The sequence below is a fragment of the Pleurodeles waltl genome, chromosome 4_1 (genome assembly GCF_031143425.1).
Source record: "Pleurodeles waltl isolate 20211129_DDA chromosome 4_1, aPleWal1.hap1.20221129, whole genome shotgun sequence".
In the NCBI taxonomy this organism is placed as follows: domain Eukaryota; kingdom Metazoa; phylum Chordata; class Amphibia; order Caudata; family Salamandridae; genus Pleurodeles; species Pleurodeles waltl.
In genome coordinates this window covers 300463376-300488557 of record NC_090442.1, presented here as the reverse complement: position 1 = coordinate 300488557, position 25182 = coordinate 300463376, and the positions used below count along the sequence as shown (strand labels likewise).

Sequence of the window (25182 nt, the reverse complement as noted above, 5' to 3'; positions counted from 1 at the left end):
GAGGAGTACAGAAGAAGAATACAGACGAGGAGCGAGGAGGAAGAACAGAGAAGAAGGAAAGAGGAAAAGAAGCAGGAGCAGGAGAGAGGGTGAGTAGCGCGGGGCAGAACGAGGGGCTGGGAGGTGGGGGGGTACTTACTGTGGGGTGGGTCTCAGGAACCTGGAGGAGCTGCAGCGGCAGGGGGAGCGACCTACCCTTGGGTTAGGCATTAACCCCACATGGCAAGGGGCCCTCCCCTGGGAGGCAAATTTATTTTAGGCCATTTCTGCCCCCTTTGGGGGCAGATCAGCCTATTTCTATTAGGCCCACCTGCCCCCAGGGGGGGCAGAAACCACTTAGGCACCACAGATTGGGGGTGCAGCCCCTTGGGCAAGGGTAGCTACCTATAGGGGCACATTACTGTTGGCCATTTCTGCCCCCCTTAGGGGCAGATCGGCCTATTTTTGTAAGGCCCATCTGCCCCCAAGGGGGGGGGGCAGAAAGCCCACCAGAGGCCAGGGAAGATTTTGTTTAAAAAAAAAATTAAAAAAAAGAGGGTGGCCATACCCCCACCCCAAATAAATGGGGATAAAGTTGTTCTGCCCAACGGTGGGCAGATGAGGCAATTACCCCTGATCCACTCCTACTAGATGCCAGGGAATAAAAAAAAACAATAGTGGGGTGGCGGCTACCAACCAGTATGGGCATGGTTATGCCCCCACACCAACTGAAGGGGGTAACAGTCTTGCAGCTCTCCCCCCACACTAAAACATCTTACCCCATGGCAAGCAAAAGGAAATTTGATTATTTGGGATTTTAGTTTTACATTTGGACCATGAGAGCTCGGATAACTCTCAAAATCGTCCCACTTGGAATGGTGAAGGCTGCACTTTTTGAACTTTGGGACGCTGCTGTGTAGAAAAATCTACAAGACCTATACACATCTGAAAACTAAACATCTGGGTAAGTCCCGGGTGGTTGCTTTACATGCACCCTACAGCATTTTCTTACCCACAATGCCCTGCAAACCTTAAACTTTGCTTGAAATCACACATTTTTGTGATGGAACCTTCCGGAATCTGCAGGAATCCACAAAATTCCTATCACCCAGTACTTTCGCATCTGTACCGATAAAACTTCTGCCCCACTCAGCCTAATTTTTTTTTTCTTTTCAAACTGCCTTTTTGGGCCCGCTTTGGTTCCCCCTAATTTTCGACAAGTTTTTGGCTCTTCCCTGCCACAGGCACTTGCCCACCTACACAAGTGAGGTATAATTTTCACCGGGAGACTGAGGGAATGTTGGGTGGTAGAAACTTTCTCCTGGTGTGGTGATCCCACACCAAAATATGGGAACAATTAGATTCTTTAGCTAAATTTGAGGTTTGCTGAGGATTCTGGGTAAGAAAACACTGGGAGATCCACGTAAGTCACACCTCTGTGGACTCCCTCGGGTGTCTAGTTTTCAGAAATGTTTGAGTTTGGTAGGTTTCCCTAGATGGCTACTGAGCCCAGGACCATAAACGCAGGCAACCTCCCCCCCCCACCCTGCAAAAACAAGTAGTATTGTATTTGATAATTTTGATTTGACCACATAGTGTTTTAGGGCATTTCCTGTTGCAGGCACTAGGCCTACCCACAGAAGTGAGGTACCATTTTTATTGGGAGACATGGGGGACCGCTGGGTAGACAGAGGTTTGTGGCTCCCCTCAGATTCCAGAACTTTGCAGCACCGAAATGTGAGGAAAACATGTTTTTTTCCAAATTTTGAGGTTTCCTAAGGATTCTGGGTAACAGAACCTGGTGATAGTGCCACAAGTAAACCCCATCCTGGGTTTCCCTAGGTGTTTAGTTTTCAAAAATGCACAGGTCTGGTAGGTTTTCCTAGGTGCCGGCTGAGATAGAGGCCAAGACCCACAGCTAGGCACTTTGCAAAAAAACAGGTCAGTTTTCTTTGGGAAAATGTGATGTGTCTATGTTGTTTTTTGGGACATTTCCTGTCACGGGCACTAGGCCTACCCACACAAGAGAGGTACCATTGTTAATCCGGAGACTTGGAGGAATGCTGGATGGAAGGAAATTTGTGGCACCTCTTAGATTCCATAACTTTCTGTCACCAAGTGTGGGAAAAAAAAGTGTTTCTTTTGCCAAATTTTGAGGTTTGCAAAGGATTCTGGGTAACAGAACCTGGTGAGACCGCCACAAGTCACCCCATCCTGAATTTCCCTAGGTGTCTAGTTTTCAAAAATGCACAGCTTTGGTAGGTTTTCCTAAGTGTCGGCTGAGCTAGAGACCAAAACTTTACAGAAAACACGTCAGTTGTCAATGTAAAAATGTGATGTGTCCATGTTGCATTTTGAGGCGTTTCCTGTCGCGGGCAGTAGGCCTACCCACACAAGTGAGGTACCATTTTTAATTGGGAGACTCGTGGGAACACAGAATAGAAGAACAAGTGTTATTGCCCCTTGTCTTTGTCTACATTTTTTCCTTCCAAATGTAAGACAGCTTATAAAAAATACATCTATTTGAGAAATCCCCTTTAATTCACATGCTAGTATGGGGACACTGGAATTCAGAGAGTTGCAAATACCCATTGCTTCTCATCACCTTATCTTGTGCCAATTTTGGAAATACAAAGGTTTCCTTGATACTTGTTATGCCATTAATTGTGTTTGACCACTGACTTTGTGTTTCACCACTGCACATATTAGTTGTTCAATGTTCACCAGTAGCACATTACATGTTGTATTTAGGTTAGCTGCCTATTGGCTTTAACGTGGCATTAGACATTACATTTTGTATTTAGGCTAATCTGCCTATTGGCTTTATCGTGGAGTTAGACATTGCAGTTGAGACATTGCAGATGAGCTGTGTTTTTCCACATGGTAGACGTAGCTGTGTTTTTTTTCCTGTATTTTGTTCTCACCGAACCCTAGCATGATAAGAGAGCGCACATTTTGTTTTTTTTCCCCCCTCTACTTAGCCTTGGGAAAGGGAACGAGCTTTGGAGACCTGGCCACCCTCCGACACTTATTTTTTTCCCAACCCTGATCTACGGTAGCCAGCAAATCTTTTTTTTGTAATTCTCCTCCAAGGGGGAGGGCTTTCTAGAAAGTTCTCTACTCAAAAGATATAAAACAGATGACTCTGTTCAGTAGCGTGGATTTCCGAGACTTCAATCGGGAGCGGGCGCCAGCTGCCTGATGTTGTCCTGTGGGGGTGGAAAATCTCTTTCTCGCAATTGAACAGGAGTCGTTCTTCTTGCTGGCATGGGAAAGATGGAGCATTTGGTGGGCCCTACTACGGTGATGAATTTTGGCTTTTATTCTTTGCTTTGACAGTTATGCTATAATATAATCACATATTTTTGCTGTGTACATTGCAATTGAGAATCACTTTGATATATTTTCCTTTCATTGCTGTGGCTATTTTTAATCGTGTGCCTCCAATCTACTAATCTCTTCTCTCAGGAACCTCGTGGTGAAGTAATAATAAATATCTTCTTTAAACTAAGAAGTGCATTCCAGAGATTGTTTTCTGCTTGGTCATTAGTGAAAGCAAAACAATACTTATTTTTCACTCTTTATATTTCACCAAATGAATTTCTGTATACCCGGTATACAATGAAAACCCAATGCAAGGTGCAGCTTCTTTATTGCCTCTGGGTACCTAGAGTTCCTGATGAACCTACAACCCTGTATATCCCCGCAACCAGAGGAGTCCAGCAGATGTAACGGTATATTGCTTTTGAAAATATGACATCACAGGAAAGAGTTACTGAGTAAAACGTGGAGAAAAATGGCTGTTTTGTTCCCCTCAATTTCAATATTTGTTTATTTCAGCTGTTGTTTTCTGTAGGAAAACTTTGTAGGATCTACAAAAATGACCCCTTACTGAATTCAGAAAGTTGTTTACCTTTCAGAAAAGTTTCTCTATTCGGGATCCAGCATTGGTTTCACATCCATTTCTTACTAACTGGGAGGAGGATAAAAGCACAAAAAAATAGTAAAAATGGGATACATACCAGTAAAAATCCCAAAATTGTGTTGAAAAATGTGGTTTTCTGATTCAAGTCTGCCTGTTCATGAAAGCTGGGAAGATGGTGATCTTAGCAACGCAAACCCTTCGTTGATGCCATGTTCAAGGAAAAAACCCACAAGCTTTCTTCTGCAGCCCTTTTTTCCAATTATTTTTTTAATGACATTTTTGCTGTATTTTGGCTAACGTTTTGGCCTCCGCCAGGGGAACCCACAAACTCTCGGTACCCCTAGAATCCCTAGTATGTTGGAAAAAAAAGGATGCAAATTTGGCATGGGTGGCTTATGTGGACAAAAAGTTATGAGGGCCTAAGCGCTAACTGTCCAAATAGCCCAAAAAAAGGCCTGGCACCTGAGGGGGAAAACGCCTGGCAGCGAAGGGGTTAAAGATAGGGCTTTGAGACTGGGCACAAAATCTCCTTGAGAAAAAGAAGGGATCGATCGGAACTCGAGGAACTGGAACACCAGATCCTGCAGCTTGAAGGGATTCTGGGTCTGGCCACAGATCCCTTGCTTTCTCAGCAGATAGCAACACAACAGGCAGAATACAGAGATTTAGCGCAGGAGAAAGCAAAGCAACAGGTGACAGTTTCTCTGCACTGCCTATACAAAACTGGTGACAAGGCTGGTAAAGTCCTGGCTTGGCTAGGGAACAGGAGACCAGATGGATACATAGCATAGTTGACCAGGCAGAAAAACGCTGTGAAACTGACACCCAGATTGTCCATGAATTTGATCGATTGTTTCCGGTCCAGGGAGGACCTGGCTTGGCACTTCGGGCTGGACTGTTCCCATGAGGAACAGGGTCAAGACTGATTTGCATATGGTTGGGTCCAAACTGTGGTGGTGTGGTCAGCAAAAAAACGATAGATTAAACCTAGATCTTTGTGACTAGGGGTGAATGTTTGCATAGTTCAGCATCCCGTCCATCATCTGTTCTTTTTGCATTTCTCGCCCCGAGTGGGACGGGTATGCTCAGCATTGGGTCCCGTGCTCACTGCACCAATGGCTTCAAGCTAGCCTAGCTGATGAAGGGTGACACCCTGAAACCGGTCATAGAATACTTGTTCTGGTCCAGGGAGGACCTGGCTTGGCAGTTCAGGCTGGACTGTTCCCATGAGGAACAGGGTCAAGACTGATTTGCATATGGCTGGGTCCAAACTGGGGCGGCGGGGCGAGCAAAAAAACAATGGATTAAACCCAGATCTTTGTGAGTGGGGGTGAATGTTTGCATTGATCAACATTCCATCCATCATCTGTTCTTTTTGCATTTCCAAAATTAGAGACATTCTTGAAGCAAGAGATATCATGTCCTTCGCCCAGAAGGCTGGGGTTAAGCGAGATGAAATCCCAGAAAACACCCCCCTAGAGGGTCACCTTCTAATGGAAGACCTGGGTAGAAATGCAATATCCCAGATGTACCGCACTAGCAATAACAACATGCCAGACTCCTTATTCACACTAATAGAGAGATGGGAAGGAGACCTGGATGAGCTTGAGGATATTGGCTGGGAGCCCGCACTGATGCATCTCCGGGAGGGTGCTATTTAGGATCGCCTGCTTCTCGTACAACACAAATTTTCCCTGGGTTGACTTTGATCAAGACAGGTTGTTCAAAATGGACAAAGCACCTTTCCCGACCCTTCTTCGCTGAACTAATGCAATAGGATCCTTTTTATATACATTATAGGAATGTCCCCAAATACAGACCAGAATCACTCAGGAGCTCGCCTGGATACTCAAGGACTCAATCCCGCTTGATCTGTAATTTGCCCTCTTGGGTATCCCAAAAGATGTTGACCTCCCCCGAAACAAACTCCAGTTTAGTGCATTAGGGCTGTTAGTGGTTAAATAGGACACAGCAAGACACTGGGATGCACATGCGGTTCCTTCTATAAGTGAATGGAGAAATGGGATGGACCTCTGCATGGCAGTTGAAAAAGTGACCGGGGTGCCCCCAAACGTTTTATAAGGTCTGGGGCTGGTGGAAGGCCTTTTATGGGCTGGAGTCTTTGGGGGCTGACCCAGGAAGGACGACTAACAATACCGCCAGGTGCATCTGAAGTGGAGGGGAAATATAATATATGGCTGTTGTTGTGTTGTCCCAAATACATTTGTCATTCTTGTATTTTGTACCTAGGTGCCTGGATGAAAGGCCTATTCTTTATACTGCGGTCTCTATGCAGCTGTATTAGAAGCTCGGTGACATTGGTCCTTGTTACGCTGGATTGTCCTATGTTTTGTTAAAAAAAAATGTATATATATATATATATATATTTTTTTTTTAAGTATCATTGTTCAGTAGTTTGAGGGTGTGCTTTAGTGGGATGTGTATGAGGTTGTGGTCTGTGTGTTGTGTGAATGCTATATGAGTGTCTGTGTTGTCTGAATCTGGGCGTGGTTGTTGGAGATTGGCAGTATAGGGTGCTGGGTGAGGTATATGATTATAATCTTACCTTGGAGGTATTACTGAAACCGTAGGTCTGGCCTAAGGCCCTTCCAGGCTCAAACAGGCAGTTTTGATACCCATCTAAATGAAAGAACCTAATTGCTAATTAGATATATGAACGTGTATTAAATACAGTAGATTACATTATGTACTCCTAACATGGTGCCTCCATTACTGTTTAAAATATGCTGTTTGGTATAATATGAATCCTGCAATTGATAGAAATGATGCAACTGGTGAAACAGTAATAGGTGGCATAAGCACATATCTTATAAAGGAAGTATCAACACTCCGAATGGGGCCTTTTTTGCTGCTAAATGTTGGCAACAAGCCAACATAAATACACAATTCAACACTACAGGTAGAGAGTTTCTTAAACCAATTGAGTACGGCTGTGTGATAAACTATGTTTGGGGTCTATGTTAATTTTATTAATATTAATGATTACAGACTATCCTTTATTATGGTAAGAGTTGTATTACCCTCGATAGGAGGAGGAGGTACAGATTGCAGCTCGTCATTAATACTCTGCAATGGCCTCTCTGACACGTCTTTCAGATTCCCAGCGCAACAATTTTTCTAAGAACAATAAGTCAAAGGAGGAGATCAGAAATACCTTCCAATTTCCTTTTCTGCAGAAGTCAAGGCTATGCACACACCTCTGGGGGCCAGGAAGGTCTACTGACACCAGGAAACTAGGGCTTATCAACAGAGATATGAAAATGCATACAATAATCAATTGTTACCATGAAAATGGCCAAGTATCCATTTGGGGCCACAAGTTCTTGCCGGTGGGGGGCACCTGCAATCATTTATGGGGACTGGCACTTACTTTTATTAATCAGACATTTCCTGAGAGCAAAAGAGGGAAAACGCTTACAAACAGAAAAGGAAGAGAAAGACAGAAAAACAATCACCAAGAGAGAAAACAGGAACCTGCAAGAGTGAGATAAAGGGCAGTGGGTGCCTGGCAATGGATTAAGGAGGTCTGAGGCGGATTCCAGATTACCTGGCCTGGGAATTCAGCTAGGCGACATTTAATCATGCCGGCTGCCAATCCAATCAAATCAGAATTTTTAAAGCGCACCACTCAGACGAAAGGGTCACAAGGCGCTGTGGGCTGCGGGTTTACAAGAAGGGCATTGGGCACAGGCACTCATTTTAATTTCAATTTTATAAATTAAGCACTGTCAGGTCACATGCCTGGGCATGCCTTTGTCACCTGTGTAACTAACTGAATAAACAAAAGGGAGGTTCGGAAATGATTTATATTTATTCATGTTACTGGTAATTTCTCTAGGCGTCATTCCTGCTCAGAGAAATCGAGACATAAATGTTCAAGCTGAACTGCCCTTTTGGGGGCACGGCCCAGGTGGACTTGCATAGGTTTTGTACAGATCTGCAAGTGGCAATGAACAAAGCAACAATTCTGGAATGCGGTCCAAAGACACTTCCAGTAGCTATGATTAATTCAAACACTTCATGCATCACTTTTGTGATTCTCTCAGCGAGGAAATGTTCAGTTAGTACAAATGTGTTGGCTCAGAGTTCAGAGATCAATGCTGTGCACATTTACTTGGTTCGTCGGGGAATCAATTCTTCTCTTCGAATGAACAATGCAATTTCTTTTAAACAAAACAGCACTTAAAAAAACACAGTATTTTGTTTATAAGAGAAGTGCTCTCTGCTGCTTCTTTATCCCGTCTGATAATATTCATTCCTTTTCAAATACAAAGACGTTATTCCTTATATTCTTTGTTAAACATATTCTTTATATATCGCTTACATAATACCAGGCGTGGCCTGTCCTTTAGGGCGGAGGGGCCGCGCCCCCCCCACCTTTTGCCCCTCATGAAGAGTGTCTGTCAGGCTGAACAAAGGTAAGCCTGACAGACACTCTTCATGTTCAGGTCAGGCAGCCAGGACCAGACATGCGCAATTTGCGCAGACTCCTGGCTACCTGAGCTGAACTTTGCTGGGCTGAGGAGGTCACAGCTCCTATGGACGTGACCTCCTCAGCTCAGCAAAGGTGCCTCGAGGCCCTCCCCTGGGTGACGAGGAAAGCGTAACCCACTGACTTCGACCTGGGTGCTTTAGGTTTAAGCCCTGAAGCACCCAGGGCGAGTGTCAATCAGTGACACTTCGTCACAGAGTGGGGTGGGGTCAGCAGTCTCACTGACCCCATCCCACTCTGTGACGAGGCTGGGACTGCTGCCTTCTAAGGCAGGGCAGCAGTCCCAACCCTCCTGGGACCTCCGAGGGTGAGGGTTGTGTGTGTGTTTCCTGCCCGCCCTCCTCAAGCTACCGGCCGCCACTGCATAATACGCTTCCTTGCTGCAGTACAATGGACAATGCCTAACCTCAGCATGGAGGACAGAACCAAGATGAATCCCCAGTAGATTATTTATCGAGTTTCAAGACGGACATGTAATTGGAAGAGGAGCAGCTTTCTGAGATGCACTGGGGAGAGTCACATACAAAATTGCATCGCCAAGTTCTAGCCAAAAACGAGGAAGTGGGGTAGTGTTAAAAAAAAAAATTGTAATTGTGTCTGGACACTCAGCAGGGAGGAAAATAACTCCCTGGCTTTCTGTCGGTTCTCATGTTAGTCACATTTATGTCCATGTCAAGCTGTGACTCGCGCAGCCCTGCTTAAAATCCTGCGAAAATCCAATGTTACTGCCAGCCAATGAATGAAGCTATGCAAGGTCCATCTCCACACTAAGGAGAGACAAGCCAGAGTTACATAGCTTTAGGTGGTGAGCCGGAGGACTGACCCTCACCAGCAGAAGGAGAGCATCTGCAGAGGGCAAAACAGCGTTTATCTTCAAATCTCTCTGGTGAGCAGGAGAAAGCACTGTGTCACTGAAACCAAGCTATCCCTGGCAGATGAGACCTAGCTAGGGCTAAACCGGTACTGGGTTGCTTGTGTTTGGGTTCAGGGAGGACATGGGTTGGTAGTTTGGACTGGACTGCTCAGACTGGAGCAGGGTCAAGACCGATTTCCCTATAGGGGAGTCCAAATTGAGGTGGCATGGTGTGCAAAATAACAATAGACTGGCACGTGGCCCAGAGTAATTACCAGTGGCTGACATCAGTTTAAGCATTCCATCCATTACTTGTACAATACTTTAGCAGGGGAAAAGGGCACACAAGGTGAAGCCCATACTTCAGGAAAAAGGTCCAAAACAATCAAAAGAAGGAAACTACATGCATCCTTACTACAATGTAATAATAGTTCTTTTAATATATGAGCAAACATGCCATATAGATTGCCACTTGTATGTGTATTTGCATACATCAATTCAGCTCAGTGTGTACCGATGGACATAGGCTTTGAGTACATGATCTACTGCACTAAAAGACAGAACACGCACATTACCGATATTTGTTAGGAACTGCAATTGTTAACCAAGCATTGCCATTCGTTTAAAAATATAAAGGACAACAGACGGCCAATGTAACAAGAAACAAAGCCGTCAATCAACTGAACGCATCCCTTTATTAAATTTAATTCTCAGCAGAGTTGCTTCTAGGTGTAAACCCTACTCAGTGCCCGAATTATTACGATTTACTTTACCTAGCCAGCAAGGCTCAAGCAAATATATTCTATTCATTCTCCTGCATGTTATTATAGGATTGGATATGGTACACTCTGTATCTTGTGATCCATATAACGGTTTGTATATAGTTTCATAAGTGATTAAAGAACAAACAACAAAATTCTAAAGCAGGAAATAATTCTTGCCTATAAATGGACAGCAAGACACAAAGCACATAAATGCAAGTAAATGTCAAACGTTTAACCATCACCTTTTGTATAAATAAATCATACCGTCAGTCTTAAAGCAAATTTGTAGTCACTAACATGTGCAAAATATGAAACATTCTGGTATGTACGAAATATTAAAAATGCTCTAAAATTAAGCATTTACTAATTTGTTAATCATTTAACTCCTCTGATGTAGAAATCAAGGTAAATATTAGGATTCTGATGTCAACAGCACTCAAATAGCCATATAATGCATGCAATGCACATTAAGTTTTTTTATTTTGCCTGTAAAATGGTCTGTTTATGGCCATCAACTATATCCTGGTGGATCCTATTGTTCAAGACAAATGTGATAACTTACAGTGAAGTGCCCCTAAGCAAGCAAGAAACCAGCCCAAGATGTACAAATGTAGCGGTGTTTATTCACTTTATGCTATGAAGTGGTGATGAGGGGTCTCTCTTGCCAAGCAGTCCATCTGCAAATGCCTTACTTGATAGACAATCATCAATTACCTTTGAGTATTGTCCTGTCAGCAAGCAAGTGTAAAAGGCCAAAACGTGTTTGGATACTAGACTAAAGAGATGATCAGGGAAACAAAAATGCCACTGACATGTCACTTTACACATCACAAAGGAATACAATGATCTTTTCAAGTGTTTTTGACTTTCTCAAGCTCTGTATTCATGTTTGATATATAGGGCTCCATGTATTCTGTAGGAAAGGCTTGTCAAAGTGCGACTTTATGTCAATACCACATTAATTAAGAGAAAGGGGAGACAGGAGCTGTATATGAAAGACTATCAGATGTCTAGAAACAAAATTTAGCACTTAACTCCCCTAGTGGCATTTAAACGAACTGATGTTGGGACCCTGGGTTCCTGTTTGTAAAGCCAAAGCCTGCCCGGTGTGGAGGAATGAGGGGGTAGAGGAATCGCCCCAGATAGATTTGTATATTGATTCATTCCTTTGAGCTGGGTGAGACACACTGAAGGAGGGAGGGTGAGGTTTTACCGTATACTTCAAAGGGTGCCCTTTGATTCAGGGATAGATCACATGTAAGGGGTCTGGACACATCTAAGGAAAGAGGTGGGGCTGATAAGGGAATAACGAAGAGTGGGGCTGGGAGCAAGAGACTAATCTTTTGATACACATATCAATGTGGAGGATATCTAAGTGTGACCTCTAGTCACTCCCATGGCCTGTGGTGTAAGACTATCAGCTTTGGAGTCTCTCCTGCTATGACAGACAACTTTTCAAGAGGAAGAGGGAGGGAGAGAAGGAGTATGTAGTTCAAAAGAAACAGAACCCCACCATAAACGTTCAAAGAGCCAGACCCTAAATCACATTTGGTGTCTGGAAATGGACTATAGGAAGGAGGAGTTGGGACCCCAAAATGTTTCTTCTGCTAAGCAGCCAGATGGTCTGTGTGAGGAGAGGAAGCTTTGCAAAACATCTGCCTGTGACAAGGACAGGGGGCCAACTACAAGCAAATCAGTACTGCAATCACAATAAACCCTGAAAAGCACACACAGCAAGCATTGTGAACTGCAAGGTGACAGATAATATTTTTGACAGGAGTATCAACAATAAGTTTCCCTTCCATAGTATAGCATTGGTCACTGGCATTTATGAGAGGGGACTGGGATACATCTAGTCATCCTAAGTGGCCAGGGAATGCCCAGGCGTGTGTCCCTTGCTCACTGTGAAACTGGATTCAAGCTAGCCTGGCTGATGAGGGGTGATACCCAGAAACCAGTCCCAGGATGCTTGTCTCCGGTCCAGGGAGGACCTGGCTTGGCAGTTCGGGCTAGACTGCTCCATGGGGGAGCAGGGTCAAGACTGATTTGCATATGGCTGGGTCCAAACTGCGCTGGCATGGTGAGCAAATGAACGATTAATTTAACCTAGATCTGTGACTAGTGTTGAGTGATTGAAACGTTTTAGCATTCCGACCATCATCCTTTTGTGTTGCTAAGGTCACCCTAACTGGCTAGGGTATGTCCAGATGTAGGCCCCTTGCTCACTGTGCCACTGGATTCAAGTTAGCCTGGCTGGTGAGGACTGATACTGTTGTTGATTACTGTAAACTTCCTGTTAATGGTTAAAAGGGTTGCTGAGAAAGACATAATTTTTTTTGGGGGGGGAACGGTCTTGTGGGCTGGACTCTTCCCATGGGGGCAGCGTCAAGACTGATTTGCGTATGGCTAGGTTCAAACTGGGGTGGCATGGTGAGCAAAAGAACAATGGATTTTACCCAGACCTGTAACTTGAAGTTCCAGCACTCCATCCATCATCCTTTTGTGTTGCTAAAGTCGCCCTAAGTGGCCAGGGTATGCCCAAACATGGGTCCCTTGCTCACTGTGTCACTAGATTCAAGCTAGCCTGGCTGATGAGGGGTGTTTCCCCGAAACCGGTCCCAGGATGCTTGTCCCCGGTCCAGGGAGGACCTGGCCTGGCAGTTCAGGCTGGACTGTTCCATGGGGGTTGGGGGGCAAGGTCAAGACTGATTTGCATATGGCTGGATACAAACTGGGGAGGCATGATGAGCAAAAGAATGATGGATTTAACCCAGATCTCTGACTGGGGGGTGACTGTTTGAAAAGTTTCAGCACTCCGTCCATCATCCTTTTGTGTCGTATACATCTTGTTAACTTCAGGTCACAAACATTTTAATGGTTACAAAGCGCAACATTAGCATGATTTGGATTTTCATGGCTCATATGTTGCATTAATTGTATTGATTTTTTTTTTACAGTATGGATTACTTTTCATTGCTTTTTTTGGGGTACTTCTGAAGTCTTGTCCTTTTATGCACTGTTATGCACATTATGATAAATAGGTTAGTCTCAACCTTCAGAACACCTCCCTTGAGCTAGGACTAATAACCTGCAGCCACAAGAAAGTCAAGTAGACTTTGCAGACTACTTTCCTTCTCAGTATCCAGAATTCTCGTCAGTAGGAACATGTGCGTGCTTCACCTGGGAGTACAAGTAAGCAAATCTGGAAAAAAGCTAAGCAGCATTGCAAGCCAATTTTATTATTCTATATAGCATAGTGAAGGGCACAGAGCAAGACATGTATAAGGAGAGGTAGAAAACTTGCGTTCACACCTTCACTGAAACTCACACCCATGCTAACATACACAATACAACTGGCAGAGGGTCATTGCATCACTGTGTCTTTGTTTAGCAATCCACATAACAATAATTCAACCCAGTTTTCTACAGTATGTAGGTGGGTAAACTCAATACCCCATTTAATGCTCTTCCCGAACCCAGTAAAATCAAAGTTCCAAACAAGCTCCACTGTGAGTCTGGACCCAGTTGTACTTGCAGATGAATCTCCTCATTCATAATCCAATAACCAGCTACCTCTCCTTGTTGAATACGTGCTTGCCTTTCAATCTGTACAGTGTTGCACTGCCTTTTTAGCTAGGTTTGGGCTATACAGATACCACAGGCATTCATTCACCATGCAGGATAGGCCATGCAGCCTGCATGACTCCTGCCCTTTGGCATGAAAAATGCTGCTGAACCCCTTTGGTGTCTCATGAACCGGGTGTTTACTGAGCTGAAACTATTGCCAATTGCGCAACTAACTGAGAAGTTAATTTCTAACATCTCAAGGAAATTTAAGATGGAACCAGTCAAAACAAAAAAGCAAAGATAGAAGGCAATTCGGCTTGGCCTGTCGCTATGAATCAGAAGCAGGTTATATCTTACTTTCCATTATAAGGGACTCAAAGATGTTGATCTTAGTCAAGTGACAGCCCCTTTAGCAGGACTAATTAAGGAGTTTCATAAGGTAGGTCCAGTAGTAACCCAGAGTGCCTGAGATGTCCAGAACTGCTCAGGAAAGCTGCAATTGGTATTTGAAATCTAGAAACAGCAACCATGAGGTGTTAAGAGTGTGAAAATTACTAATAAAATTGCGCGATTACCTAAAAACAAAAAAAAACAAAAAAAAACGTGTTTAAAAGTCCAAGGCTGAAATTAAAATGACGCCTACACTGATAATTGACACATATCTCAAAAATGAAAATAAATCACTGTCTAAATAAATGTATTTTATGTTTTACTAACAGAGTAATGGAAAAATAATAATTACATCTTCAGAAAATAATAGTTTGAGTTTTATGAAATGTTGTGCACTGCACATTTTACTGTGTTTTTGAAAATGTATGTTAAGCTAATTCAGAATGAAATAATGTGATGCTTAGAAAATGCTGTTAGCAGTGGAACATTTTCTGTTCTTTCTGAAACATCCTGTGTGATGATCTAATTCCAAGAGAAATGTTCTCCTGCTGTTACTTTTAGAACATTGTGTTTAGTTCCAGTTAGTGTTCCACAGAAAACAATGGCTTTGAGTAGTTTTATGTATTATGAAACATTTTATCTCTGCAAATGGAAACTGTGATGGCAGTGGAAAAAGCTAAACCAATGACGGAGAAAAAGAAAACAAGAATGCAAAATTAAAAAAACTTGCTTTAGTTTTAATTGGCTCTGTCCTAACCACCCCATACTCTCACCAATGGAAGAGTAGCTAATTATTTTCTGGGACTTTAATATAGCAATGTTTAGGTGATGTCAGGGCAGACGTACTCTTTCTTGCTCAAGCTCAGACTGATTCAAGATTCTCTCTTGCTGCAGTTACTGTCTGTGCTGTGTTCAGATGTGTTATCATTTCTGCTAGTGAAATAATGTGCTATGTGTCACTGACAGTTCAGATGCGTTAAGGCCAAACATTACTGAACTGTTCCTATATGTGTCACTGTCCACTGAAGCTGACCATGAAGATGCTCCACTGAAGAAGACTTTGCTGCCTCCTGAACCCATTAAAGAGAGAGATAATAAAAATTGTGCATTTGTTTTTCTTGCAGGTTTTCATGTTTTTTTACTCTTTTAGAAACCCAAAAGCAATGTTTTGCTAGCACCATAGATAGATGCTTTCCAAATTCGTTTTTGTTTACTTTTTCTTTTTGCATGAAGTCCAACATGCTTAATCTAATTAGGGTAATAGTTAGAATGTCACATTCTGAATTTGGCTGTGCAAAATAACTGATTGTGAATAATACATTTGTGTTAACTCAATGTATTCAATCTCAACTGTGCACTTGATATTGCCTAATAATTCGTATTCTGTCAAAGCTGAGATTCTTTAGAAGGTCTGGTCAACCTGTGTAATTCATGTATCTTTATAATTTGATTTTGCGTGTGGTTTACGTAATTTTAGCATCATTATTCTAAGGAGCAATAAATGGTTGAACTTTACTAACTGGTGTGGTGATTCATGGCCAAATAGATCATGGTGTGTTTAAATTACTGACTCTAATGTTGATTAATGATGGTATTGTTTGGTTTCATTTATTTTTTACTTCGTTTTGTTCAGAGCCAACCACTCACACCTATCTGAGTCCAAAGGTTCATTCAACCTCATGAGGGTAGATCGTTGTGTACCCATACATGTCCCCTTATAAATAAATTACCAAAACAAATATAAGGTAGGACGCGTCCACAGAGGACGCCTCCTCCGTTGAAGGTTAAAGGGTAGCCTTCCATTCAACGTTACAGTAATCACTACATTTCACCAGAGGTGCATATTTTAGGCACCAATTCAGTACAAGGGGGTCTGTCCATGCTGAAGTATAAAATCATTTTTTAGATGTCTTCACAAGTTCATCTGAGTATAACAAGCTATTTGAATGAAATTTCTTTTATCTCACACACACACATACTTCAAAGCTAAAACACACCAAAATTTATAATATTAAAATATAAACAGAATAAGAACTTACTTCAGCTGTTCTTTCGCATCAGAAATTAGCCTCTTTAACTCTTCTTCACTAAGCTTCACCTAAACAAAAATGGTTACGGAATGAGTTATTTCTGCTCTGAAATTTAAACAGTGTACAACCTTAAAGCAATGATAAGAAATGTTTGTAAAAATATATACTGTAACATACAGCACAAAAACACCAATCAGTGATTATATTCATCATCTTATACCAGGCTATACAGCTCAATGGCAACAGCCCCTTAATTTAAAGCAAAGCTCAAAATAACGTCATGTATGTCCTGTGAAATTAATATAATGATCAAAATCTTATACCAGTGTCAGTTTAAAGGTCAAATATAAAGTGTCAGTTTAAAGGTCAAATATAAAGTGACAGTTTTTAGTTTATGATCCTGTGCTCTACTATATTTAGAATAAATTAAATTAAAAGAAGGTACAATTCAGGAAAAATGTTCATTTCTTGGTTTTTGGGTAAAACCCTTTCATATGTTTCAGGAGGTTATGCAGATAATATGAATGTTTATTTGCTATTGTATTTTTGTAAGGTCTACATTACAAAAAATGTTTGCCTTTTTGTCGAAAACATAAGTGTTCCAGTTTGGCTCACAGGAATATCAGTTACATCACTGATGTAAAAGAAACAAACCAAAGTGAGCCTAACTCTCACTTATTTAGGTCTGTCTCTGTGCATGACCTATTGTTACTTTGGCTCGTCCAAAGGAGTATTACTGCGTCCTCTCATGTATCGACTGTTAGATGCATCATTCCGCCTCCTGTGGAATGTAAAGCTCGAAGGACAGTTTTACGCTTCAAAATAACACCGAATGAACACACACTAAATTGTTTAGTTCTTAAAGGCATTAAGTACAGAAAACAATCTTTTTATTATGTTTTTTTTCTCGTTGCAGCAGCCTTTAATTTAGTTTTAACCGGGACTCAAATTGCAGGCCAGACCTGTGCTCGTTTTATATAGCTGTCTGAAGGCAACGCAAGTGATAATGCAACAAAAAAGGCAAAGGATAGTAATCGCTGCTGATTCAAAAAGGTCTAAATAGGCATCCAGATGAGAGATGTAGGATCTGTCAGATTATTTACACTGACTACTGAACGTCTCTTTTTCTCTGCACTAAGCATAGGGAAGCAGTACAGCAAAATTATTTTCCCTATACATATAACAATTTTTTTTTACAACTGGGGAATTATTTAATGACTGGAAACAGAAGTTTTTTACAATTCAGTGTTCATCACAGTACCCTTAAACATGAGCAGTATGTTTTCGATGTGGTGAAATCCTTGCAAATATTCTAGTATGTCAAGAAAAGAGCATCCTCGATGTTGCAAGGGAACTACAAAATTAGAATTGAATGTAAAAACTGGTGGCAGGGTAACTTTCTAAAAACAGCCCATAATTTAGAAGTTTAGCTGAATTCTAAGAGAAATGAATGAGATGCAGAGATGTGCATCTACTTCCTCAGGACGAGTCGTACAGCTCCCTATGTCTCCACAATTAATGTTGCTTCTGTACTACACAATTCCACAATACACCACATATCTATTCCACACCACACAATTCCACATCACGCCACAAAATTCAACAAAATACCACATAACTGAACTCCACTACATGCCACAACACACAATACCATTACATTAGGACCCACAATCCCACTCCACATAATTCCAGTACACTCAACACCATATAATTACTATCCACGTAATATCACAGCACACCATGACACATAATTCCACTACATAACAACTCCACACAGTTCCACGCCACAAAATTCCACAACAAACTATTCCAATCCAACCCACATAACTCCACTCCACAAAACATACACCCATTCTACAACATGGCTAAAAGACATTGTCATTTACAACGCCAATAGCTCTCGTATTGCCAAGACCGCTTGGCAGCTTTCTAGAACAGAAACAAAATCTCATAAAAGCAAAACCTATTGGATTTGCCAGTGCTTGTTGTTTATTTAACTTCTATGTTAATTTACAATATAAACTACCATGTTTACAAAAGTACACCTACAGGCATTTTTGTGCGGCAAAAATAATGTAGTTGCCCTTAGACAAAACAGCTTGATGGGAAAGTGGTCTGGGCAAAAAGGTGGTCATAAGGCAAACAACGGCTAATAGGCTCCAACTATGACTTTATACTTCTGATGTACGGGGACCATCTTACTATTGGACCCAAAACCCACAAAAATGACCCTCATTTAACATTAGATCCTCGAGATAGTTAGGCATTCCAGCCCAAGGCATACTCATAGAGGTGGTGGGCTACAGACTCATAACTTAGCATATGCCATTATGTCTAATACATTATTGTGCAGGCAGTAGTACCTTATCCTAAAAAGAAAACATACTTTATTCTATACACAGCAAAATACTTCACATGAAGATATACACAGAAATGAAGAAGTGACAAATAGTGCATTACACGTGTAAAATAAAACAAAAATACCCTGGACTACTGACCTGGGCACAATCTAATAAACAACTCCAGCGTACATGTTTACACAAAGGGTTATCCCATTCAATGAGCCACTACCTATTGCCTTTTAAGAACCTGAACCCTGGCTCTGTAATCGGACTCTGGGGAATGTTTTAACTAAGAGTTACTGCTCCTAAAGATTAGGATCCCCCTCGAGTATCCTCTCCTTCTTCAACTGGAACAGTGTATTTTCTTTACTTACGTATTCATTGGGAGGTCTTACACTGGACCATTAACCCTCCCCATCCCTTTGTTTTTTTACCTATTTGCGCAGCTGTTTAGCTGTGGGATTTCCTTCTCTCTTCTTCTAGCCCTTCACGATGGATAATTTCCAAGGGCTCAGCTTTGATGACGATATTGTGTCTGCAATTTTACAGACTCCATCTATCTTGGGGAACGATGGTGCTGGACCTTCTGGCCCGTCTAAAGAGGAGTGGGATAAATTGTCCACACTCAAACGTGACCTTATCAAAACCGTCTTGCATGGGACCATAATGACCGAATACTTGCGAGCAAACATCGCTCCAAATGGCCTCCTAGTATCCAACATACCTAGGATCTTTCTCCAGGATCTGGCCTTCAGGAAAGACTGGGCTCAGATCGCATGGAAATGCACTAGGGATAGGCTGGGACTTATCATTAATACATCCAAACGTCTAGCAGATTCAATCCTGATACAGATTAACCTTATGGAAGGCACACTCAAAACCACGGTCTCACTTGCTGCCTTTAAGAGTCGTTTGTATGAAATTAACACTGAACTCAATGAGACCAAGGAATTTCTCACCCAACAGAAGATTTCGAAATTACAGAAGGATATTGCAAAGTTCAGCAGAGAGAAAGTCTATCCTTATATTACAGATGACTTCCCTGCTGACACACATTCTTTTTCCTCAGAGGAATCTTCTTCTTCAATAAAAAAAACCAGCAGATACAGTAACAGCTCTTCATCTGAGGGATGGAGTACGGATGATGACAGTAAACACCCTTTTTACCATTACCCCCAATACCCTCCGGGACAACCTCTTGGATGGCAGCAGCCCTTCCCCTTTTACCAACCACGCCCTATGTTACCATATTTGCCTTTTTTAGGCCGCGGCCGGGGCAGGGGAAGAGGCAGAAGGAGAGGAAGAGGCAGAAGGGTACACTGGGCCCAGGACGAACCACAAATGGTGACCCGCAGTCAAGGGAAGAACCCTCCCAACCGGATCTAGTGGTCAATCTCTCATCCAGAACACTCTCCTCTGTTGAGTCATCGGTCTTAAACAAAGGGTTGGGCTTTGTACCCACACCCTATGAAGATTCCTTCCGCCTCCATTGCGAGATTTCTCCGTTTTTTAGGAAGATTAGACTACGCTGCTTTTTCAACGACAGACCTAGTATGGATCAGCCGTCGGACTCTGGTCTTAAGAGACCATCCAAATTTATGCCTCCAACTTCGGCCATGCCCTGTGAAGTTTTGGCGTTTGAGAAAGCGGTACTTTCTGACATCGCTTCCCTTCAACCCAAACAGAGTTACCACAATACCTCTAACATTGAAAAGAGTGCCCTGCAGACCTTGGCATCTGATATGAGTATAGTCATTAAACCTGCAGACAAAGGTGGAGCAATAGTCGTGATGGATTCCACGGACTATAGACAGGAGTGCCTTTGTCTCCTCAGGGATTCTTCCTACTATACTCAGATTACCTGTGACCCTACTGAGAGACTTCAAATTGAAATACAGGGTATGATAGAGGAGGCCCTTGCCAACTACTTGATCTCACAAAAAGAGGCAGAGTTCTTGGATACTGTTAATCCACGTATACCGTACTTTTACTGCCTCCCTAAAATTCATAAAGGCGGAGTACCTCCACCTGGCCGCCCGATAGTTTCTGGGATAGGATCTATCCTTGAACCTTTGTCCACTTTTTGTGACCACTTTTTGCAACCTATAGTGCAAGCATCTGCTACCTATTTGAAGGACACCAAGGATGTCCTTAACCTGATAGAGTCCATTAATTCCACTGCTTACGTCCATGCTTTGATCACCCTGGACGTTGAGGCATTGTATACTAACATCCCTCAAGAGGCCACTCTACAGGTAGTGGAATCTGCTCTTTTGTCCACTGACTTACCACTCACTTCACCTTCGCATTTCATTATGCACTGTGCCTCCTTAGCGATGAAAGAAAATTTCTTTCAGTTTGAGGACCTTCTTTTTCACCAGACTCGCGGAACCTCGATGGGTAGTACTTTCGCTCCGAGCCTCGCTTGTCTTTATATGTTTGATTTTGAGTCACGGTTCATTCTGCCACACAGTAATCCATTCCATGATAACATCAAATTATGGTGTAGATACATCAATGACATCTTGATAGTATGGCAAGGGACTCTCACAGAGGTCAACTTATTTACAGCCTGGGTCAACACCTTGGACCCTTTTTTGAATTTCACTTCCTCAGTATCCAGTACTGAGATACCTTTTCTGGACCTATTGATCAAGATAGAGGACGGCCAGCTGCATACAAGTACGTACCATAAAACTACTGACCGCAACAGTCTCTTATTAAACGATAGTCACCATCCAAGAGCATTAAGAGACAATCTACCGTATGGGCAATTTCTCAGGCTACGGCGTAACTGTAGCAACATGCATACGTTTATTTCCCAAGCCAAAGACCTGTCTGGAAAACTTGAGAATCGCCATTACCCCAATCCGGTGGTGAGGGCAGCTTACAAACGCGCAAAATTTTGCAATCGAGATTCGCTACTCTCTAATATTCCACGCACTACTGATACTAAACTTACTTGTGTGTCCACTTTTACCCCTTTATCTAATTCTATCAAGAAAGTGGTTAATAAAAGATGGTCCATTCTATGTAGTGGAGGGTTGCAGATTCCTAAACCCCTTTTTGCCTTTAAACGCACTACCAATATTAGAGATTTATTGGTCCACACTAGACCTCCCTCTACCCCAGACCATCCAGACTGACGTCCATGTGGGATATTCCCCCAGTCGTCGGTCATTTCCCGTGTGGTAACTGTAATGTATGCAGTCTGACCAAAAGACTCAAGTCCATTGACCTTGAACCAATAGGTACCTGGAATCTTCTTAAACATACAAACTGTAATACTCGTAACTTCATATATTTGATCACCTGTCCTTGCGGGTTACAATATGTGGGGATGACTACACGAGCGGTTAAACTCCGTATCAACGAGCATCGCAGCAACATTAGATGCGGCCGCTCTTCCACTAAACTGAGTTGTAATTTTATGGAGGCTTAACACAGACCAGATGATATGTGGTGGGTTGTTTTACAAACTAGCACACACCCTAATACCAACTCTCTTTTTGAGTTGGAGCAACGCTGGGTGTTTAAACCGCGCACTCACATCATTGGTCTTAATGATGATATTCCCTGGACTAGTTTTGTCCATTAACTTGAAGTGCTTCTCTCTGGTCTCTTATTTCTACCATTGAACCTGTACCACCCACCTGTGTGTCATTGGTATGGTTTTGACAAATATTGCTGATTCCTCTTAGTTTTTGTTTTCAACTCAATTGGGAACAGGTTGACTGGACTTTGTCTTTATTCACACAATCCTAACATCTACTATGAGTTCCGATTCCTTATTTATTTAGGAGTCTGTTTTTTGTGTTTATCTGTTTAGTACTCCGATTTTTTAGTCCTTTTTCACTTTCCACTATGACCTCCAGGGCACCACGTGACTCGTCTACCTTTCTGAGTCACGTGAGGCTGACTTCCGGCTTCGACCGTTTTTGTTTGGGCTTTCCTGCGTCTCCGCATTCTTACGGGAAACGCGGACCCGGGTAGGTTGCTCGCAGTCAGGAGCACCGATTTACATTAAGTGCATCTTCCAACTTTCTCTGTCCTTCGTTTTTTGTTGCCATTGAAACGCGCCGCTACCGCAATACGAGCTGGCACCGCGTTGGTTTCTAGAGATCCCCGTCTTACGATCAGGGTAATTAACTCTTTGTACGAATTGGTTGGTATGGATACCTTTGACAGATAACAAGCTGTCTCCAGCAGGGTCATTTTAAGTGCTATGCCCTGTGGAAGACTGTTGTGGCTTGATTTTACCTATGGGCAATCCCTGCTCGCTTATTGCTTTAGCTGAGGACCCTGACTAGGTGTTTACAGTGATATTACCTGTAATTGCAACTCTGAATATATGGATGTTAATTACCTTGTGTGTGTGATATAATATTTGTCACCGTCTCTATCAACCAATTGTTGTATTACTTTTTGTCGGTTTTTTGCTCTCTCACTTCAGATTAGTTTCACTCCTGACGACTGGTCCATGTTAGCCCATGTAGCACGTTCCTAAAATGGGGATGGTAAGCTTGCCCTCATCTGTGTGCATGCTCCTGCACAGTCACTTGTCTCACTGTCACTGTGCTCCACTTTTGATCTGACACCCCCTTCCCCTTTCTCATGTTGATGAGGATGTCACTATGAGTACACTCATTGAACCTTTACCTGTTTTACCTTTTTTTACAGGGCGACAGATAGGAATAATTGTTCCTCTCAATACTAGTGTAAGTGATTGGATACGCTTGTACTGACTATTCGAGTGTGTATTTATCCACGTGATTTTTGAATAGGAGATACATATAGTTAACTGGTCCTGAAGAAGCGTCACCGGACCCTCATGGGCCACTAGCGACGCGAAACATGTTGACCCTGACGAGGGTTGGCTTAGAAACTCCCCACCCTCGGTTCTTTTTCTTTTCTATGATAGAGTGATTGAGCATTGCCTCTGTTTCACTCTCGTGATTATTTTTTCATCTTGGCCTCTGATTCCCGTGCTGACTAATAAATAGATTATTCTCTTCGGGTTTAGAGAGTCAATCTTAACCCTTTTCGTCTGATCCCCTTTCTCCACACTCTTATGTAGGGTCGTGGCATCATCATTAATTACGATCTCCGGCAAAGAGCCCCCCCACTTGGGGTGGTGCCTGTCAGACATTGCAGCGCCAGTCTGACGAGGAGCAATGCCGATGATGAAGCATGACACCCTTGTGGGTGTGTGAGGTTTCTGCTCCTAAAGATTAGGATCCCCCTTGAGTATCCTCTCCTTCTTCAACTGGAACAGTGTATTTTCTTTACTTAACTAAGAGATAGCCATGTATACTTTGGGGCTACCCTTCAATCAATCATAATACTTGTAAAGCGCACTACATACCCACGAGGGTCTCAAGGCGCTGGGGGCGGGTGGGGTGCTGCTACTGCTCGAAGAGCCAGGTCTTGAGGTGTCTTCTGAAGGTGAGCAGGTCTTGGGTCTTTCTTAGGTTGGTCGGGAGGGTGTTCCAGGTCTTTGCGGCGAGGTAGGAGAAGGATCTGCCGCCAGAGGATGTTCGTTGGATGCGGGGGACAGCGGCAAGGGCGAAGTTGGAGGAGCGGAGTTGTCGGGTGGGGGTGTAGAAGCCGAGTCTGCTGTTCAGGTAGGCTGGCCTGGTGTTGTGGAGTGCTTTGTGTGCGTGGGTGAGGAGCTTGAAGGTGATCCTCTCGTCGACGGGGAGCCAGTGAAGGTTTCTCAGGTGGGGGGTGATGTGGTTGCGGCAGGGTACGTTGAGGATTAGTCGAGCGGAGGCGTTTTGGATGCATTGGAGACGTTGCAGGTGCTTGGACGGGATGCTTGCGTAGAGTACGTTGCCGTAGTCAAGCCTGCTGCTGACGAGGGCCTGTGTCACTGTTTTTCTTGTTTCGGTCGTGATCCACTTGTAGATTCTCCAGAGCATGCGGAGGATGTTGTAGCAGGAGGAGGAGATGACGTTGACCTGGTTTGACATGGAGAGGGATGAGTCGAGGATGAAGCCAAGGTTGCGTGCGTGGTCGGATGGAGTTGGTGGGGCCCCCAGCGCGCTTAAAGATACATTAAAGATTGAGCTGCCTAACCCCTCATGGCTCTCATTGGAGGCGTATTTGCATGTGCACAGAAGAACAGCTGACAGTGGGAAAGATGGGAGTTTGTGGTTTGCAGCACCGTGATGCAGGGTCCGTGACTCGGTTAAAGGAGCAGACCATACGACGACTACAAGTTCCCTGGCCTGTAAGTGGCAGGGCTTCACTCATCTCGCTTCCACGCCTTCCTCGGGCCCAGCACCACCATAACCAAATAAAAGGTGAGCCCACCCCAACCCACGAGAAAGATTCTTGAGGGTAGGCAGTCAAAGATCCTGATGGGGACTGAAAGTAGCTCCAATACCTCCAGCACTGGAACACATCAGGGGGTATCAAGGAGTATCAAGGACTACCACTTTCGAAAACCTCTGAACATACATCAAGATTTTGTTAACGATCAATGAGGTTCAGTTCTGTTCAGCCCAACAAAAACCCCACACTACGCGACACGGACAGGATACAACAACAGCATAAGCAGTAATTTTACTACTTGAGGAGTGATTTCTTGGTAACTGCAGCACAAATTAAGCTACTACGGGAGATAGAAAATGTGTTCTATGAGGATCAGCGGAAGCAACTTGAGAAACAGCACCAATGTCTAGGAATAAAATAAGGTTTAATACTGTTCCTTCTCTAGGTTCCACAAACAAATTCCAGTCTTCTGCTGATCAGTTCCTTCTCTCTCAAAAGGAGGTAGGTAGCTCTCTTTCGGGAAATGTCCTTATTCAGATGGTA

General features: G+C 43.1%; 1 protein-coding gene across 1 annotated transcript in view; it reads right to left on the bottom strand.

The window, feature by feature from the left end:
- Positions 1-25182, bottom strand: part of PWP1 (PWP1 homolog, endonuclein) — a 320357-nt gene that overhangs the window by 285496 nt on the left and 9679 nt on the right. Inside the window, exon 2 of the mRNA XM_069228384.1 lies at positions 16031-16089. Within this exon, the coding sequence (XP_069084485.1) occupies positions 16031-16089 (59 nt within the window). The remainder of the gene's footprint in view (positions 1-16030; positions 16090-25182) is intronic.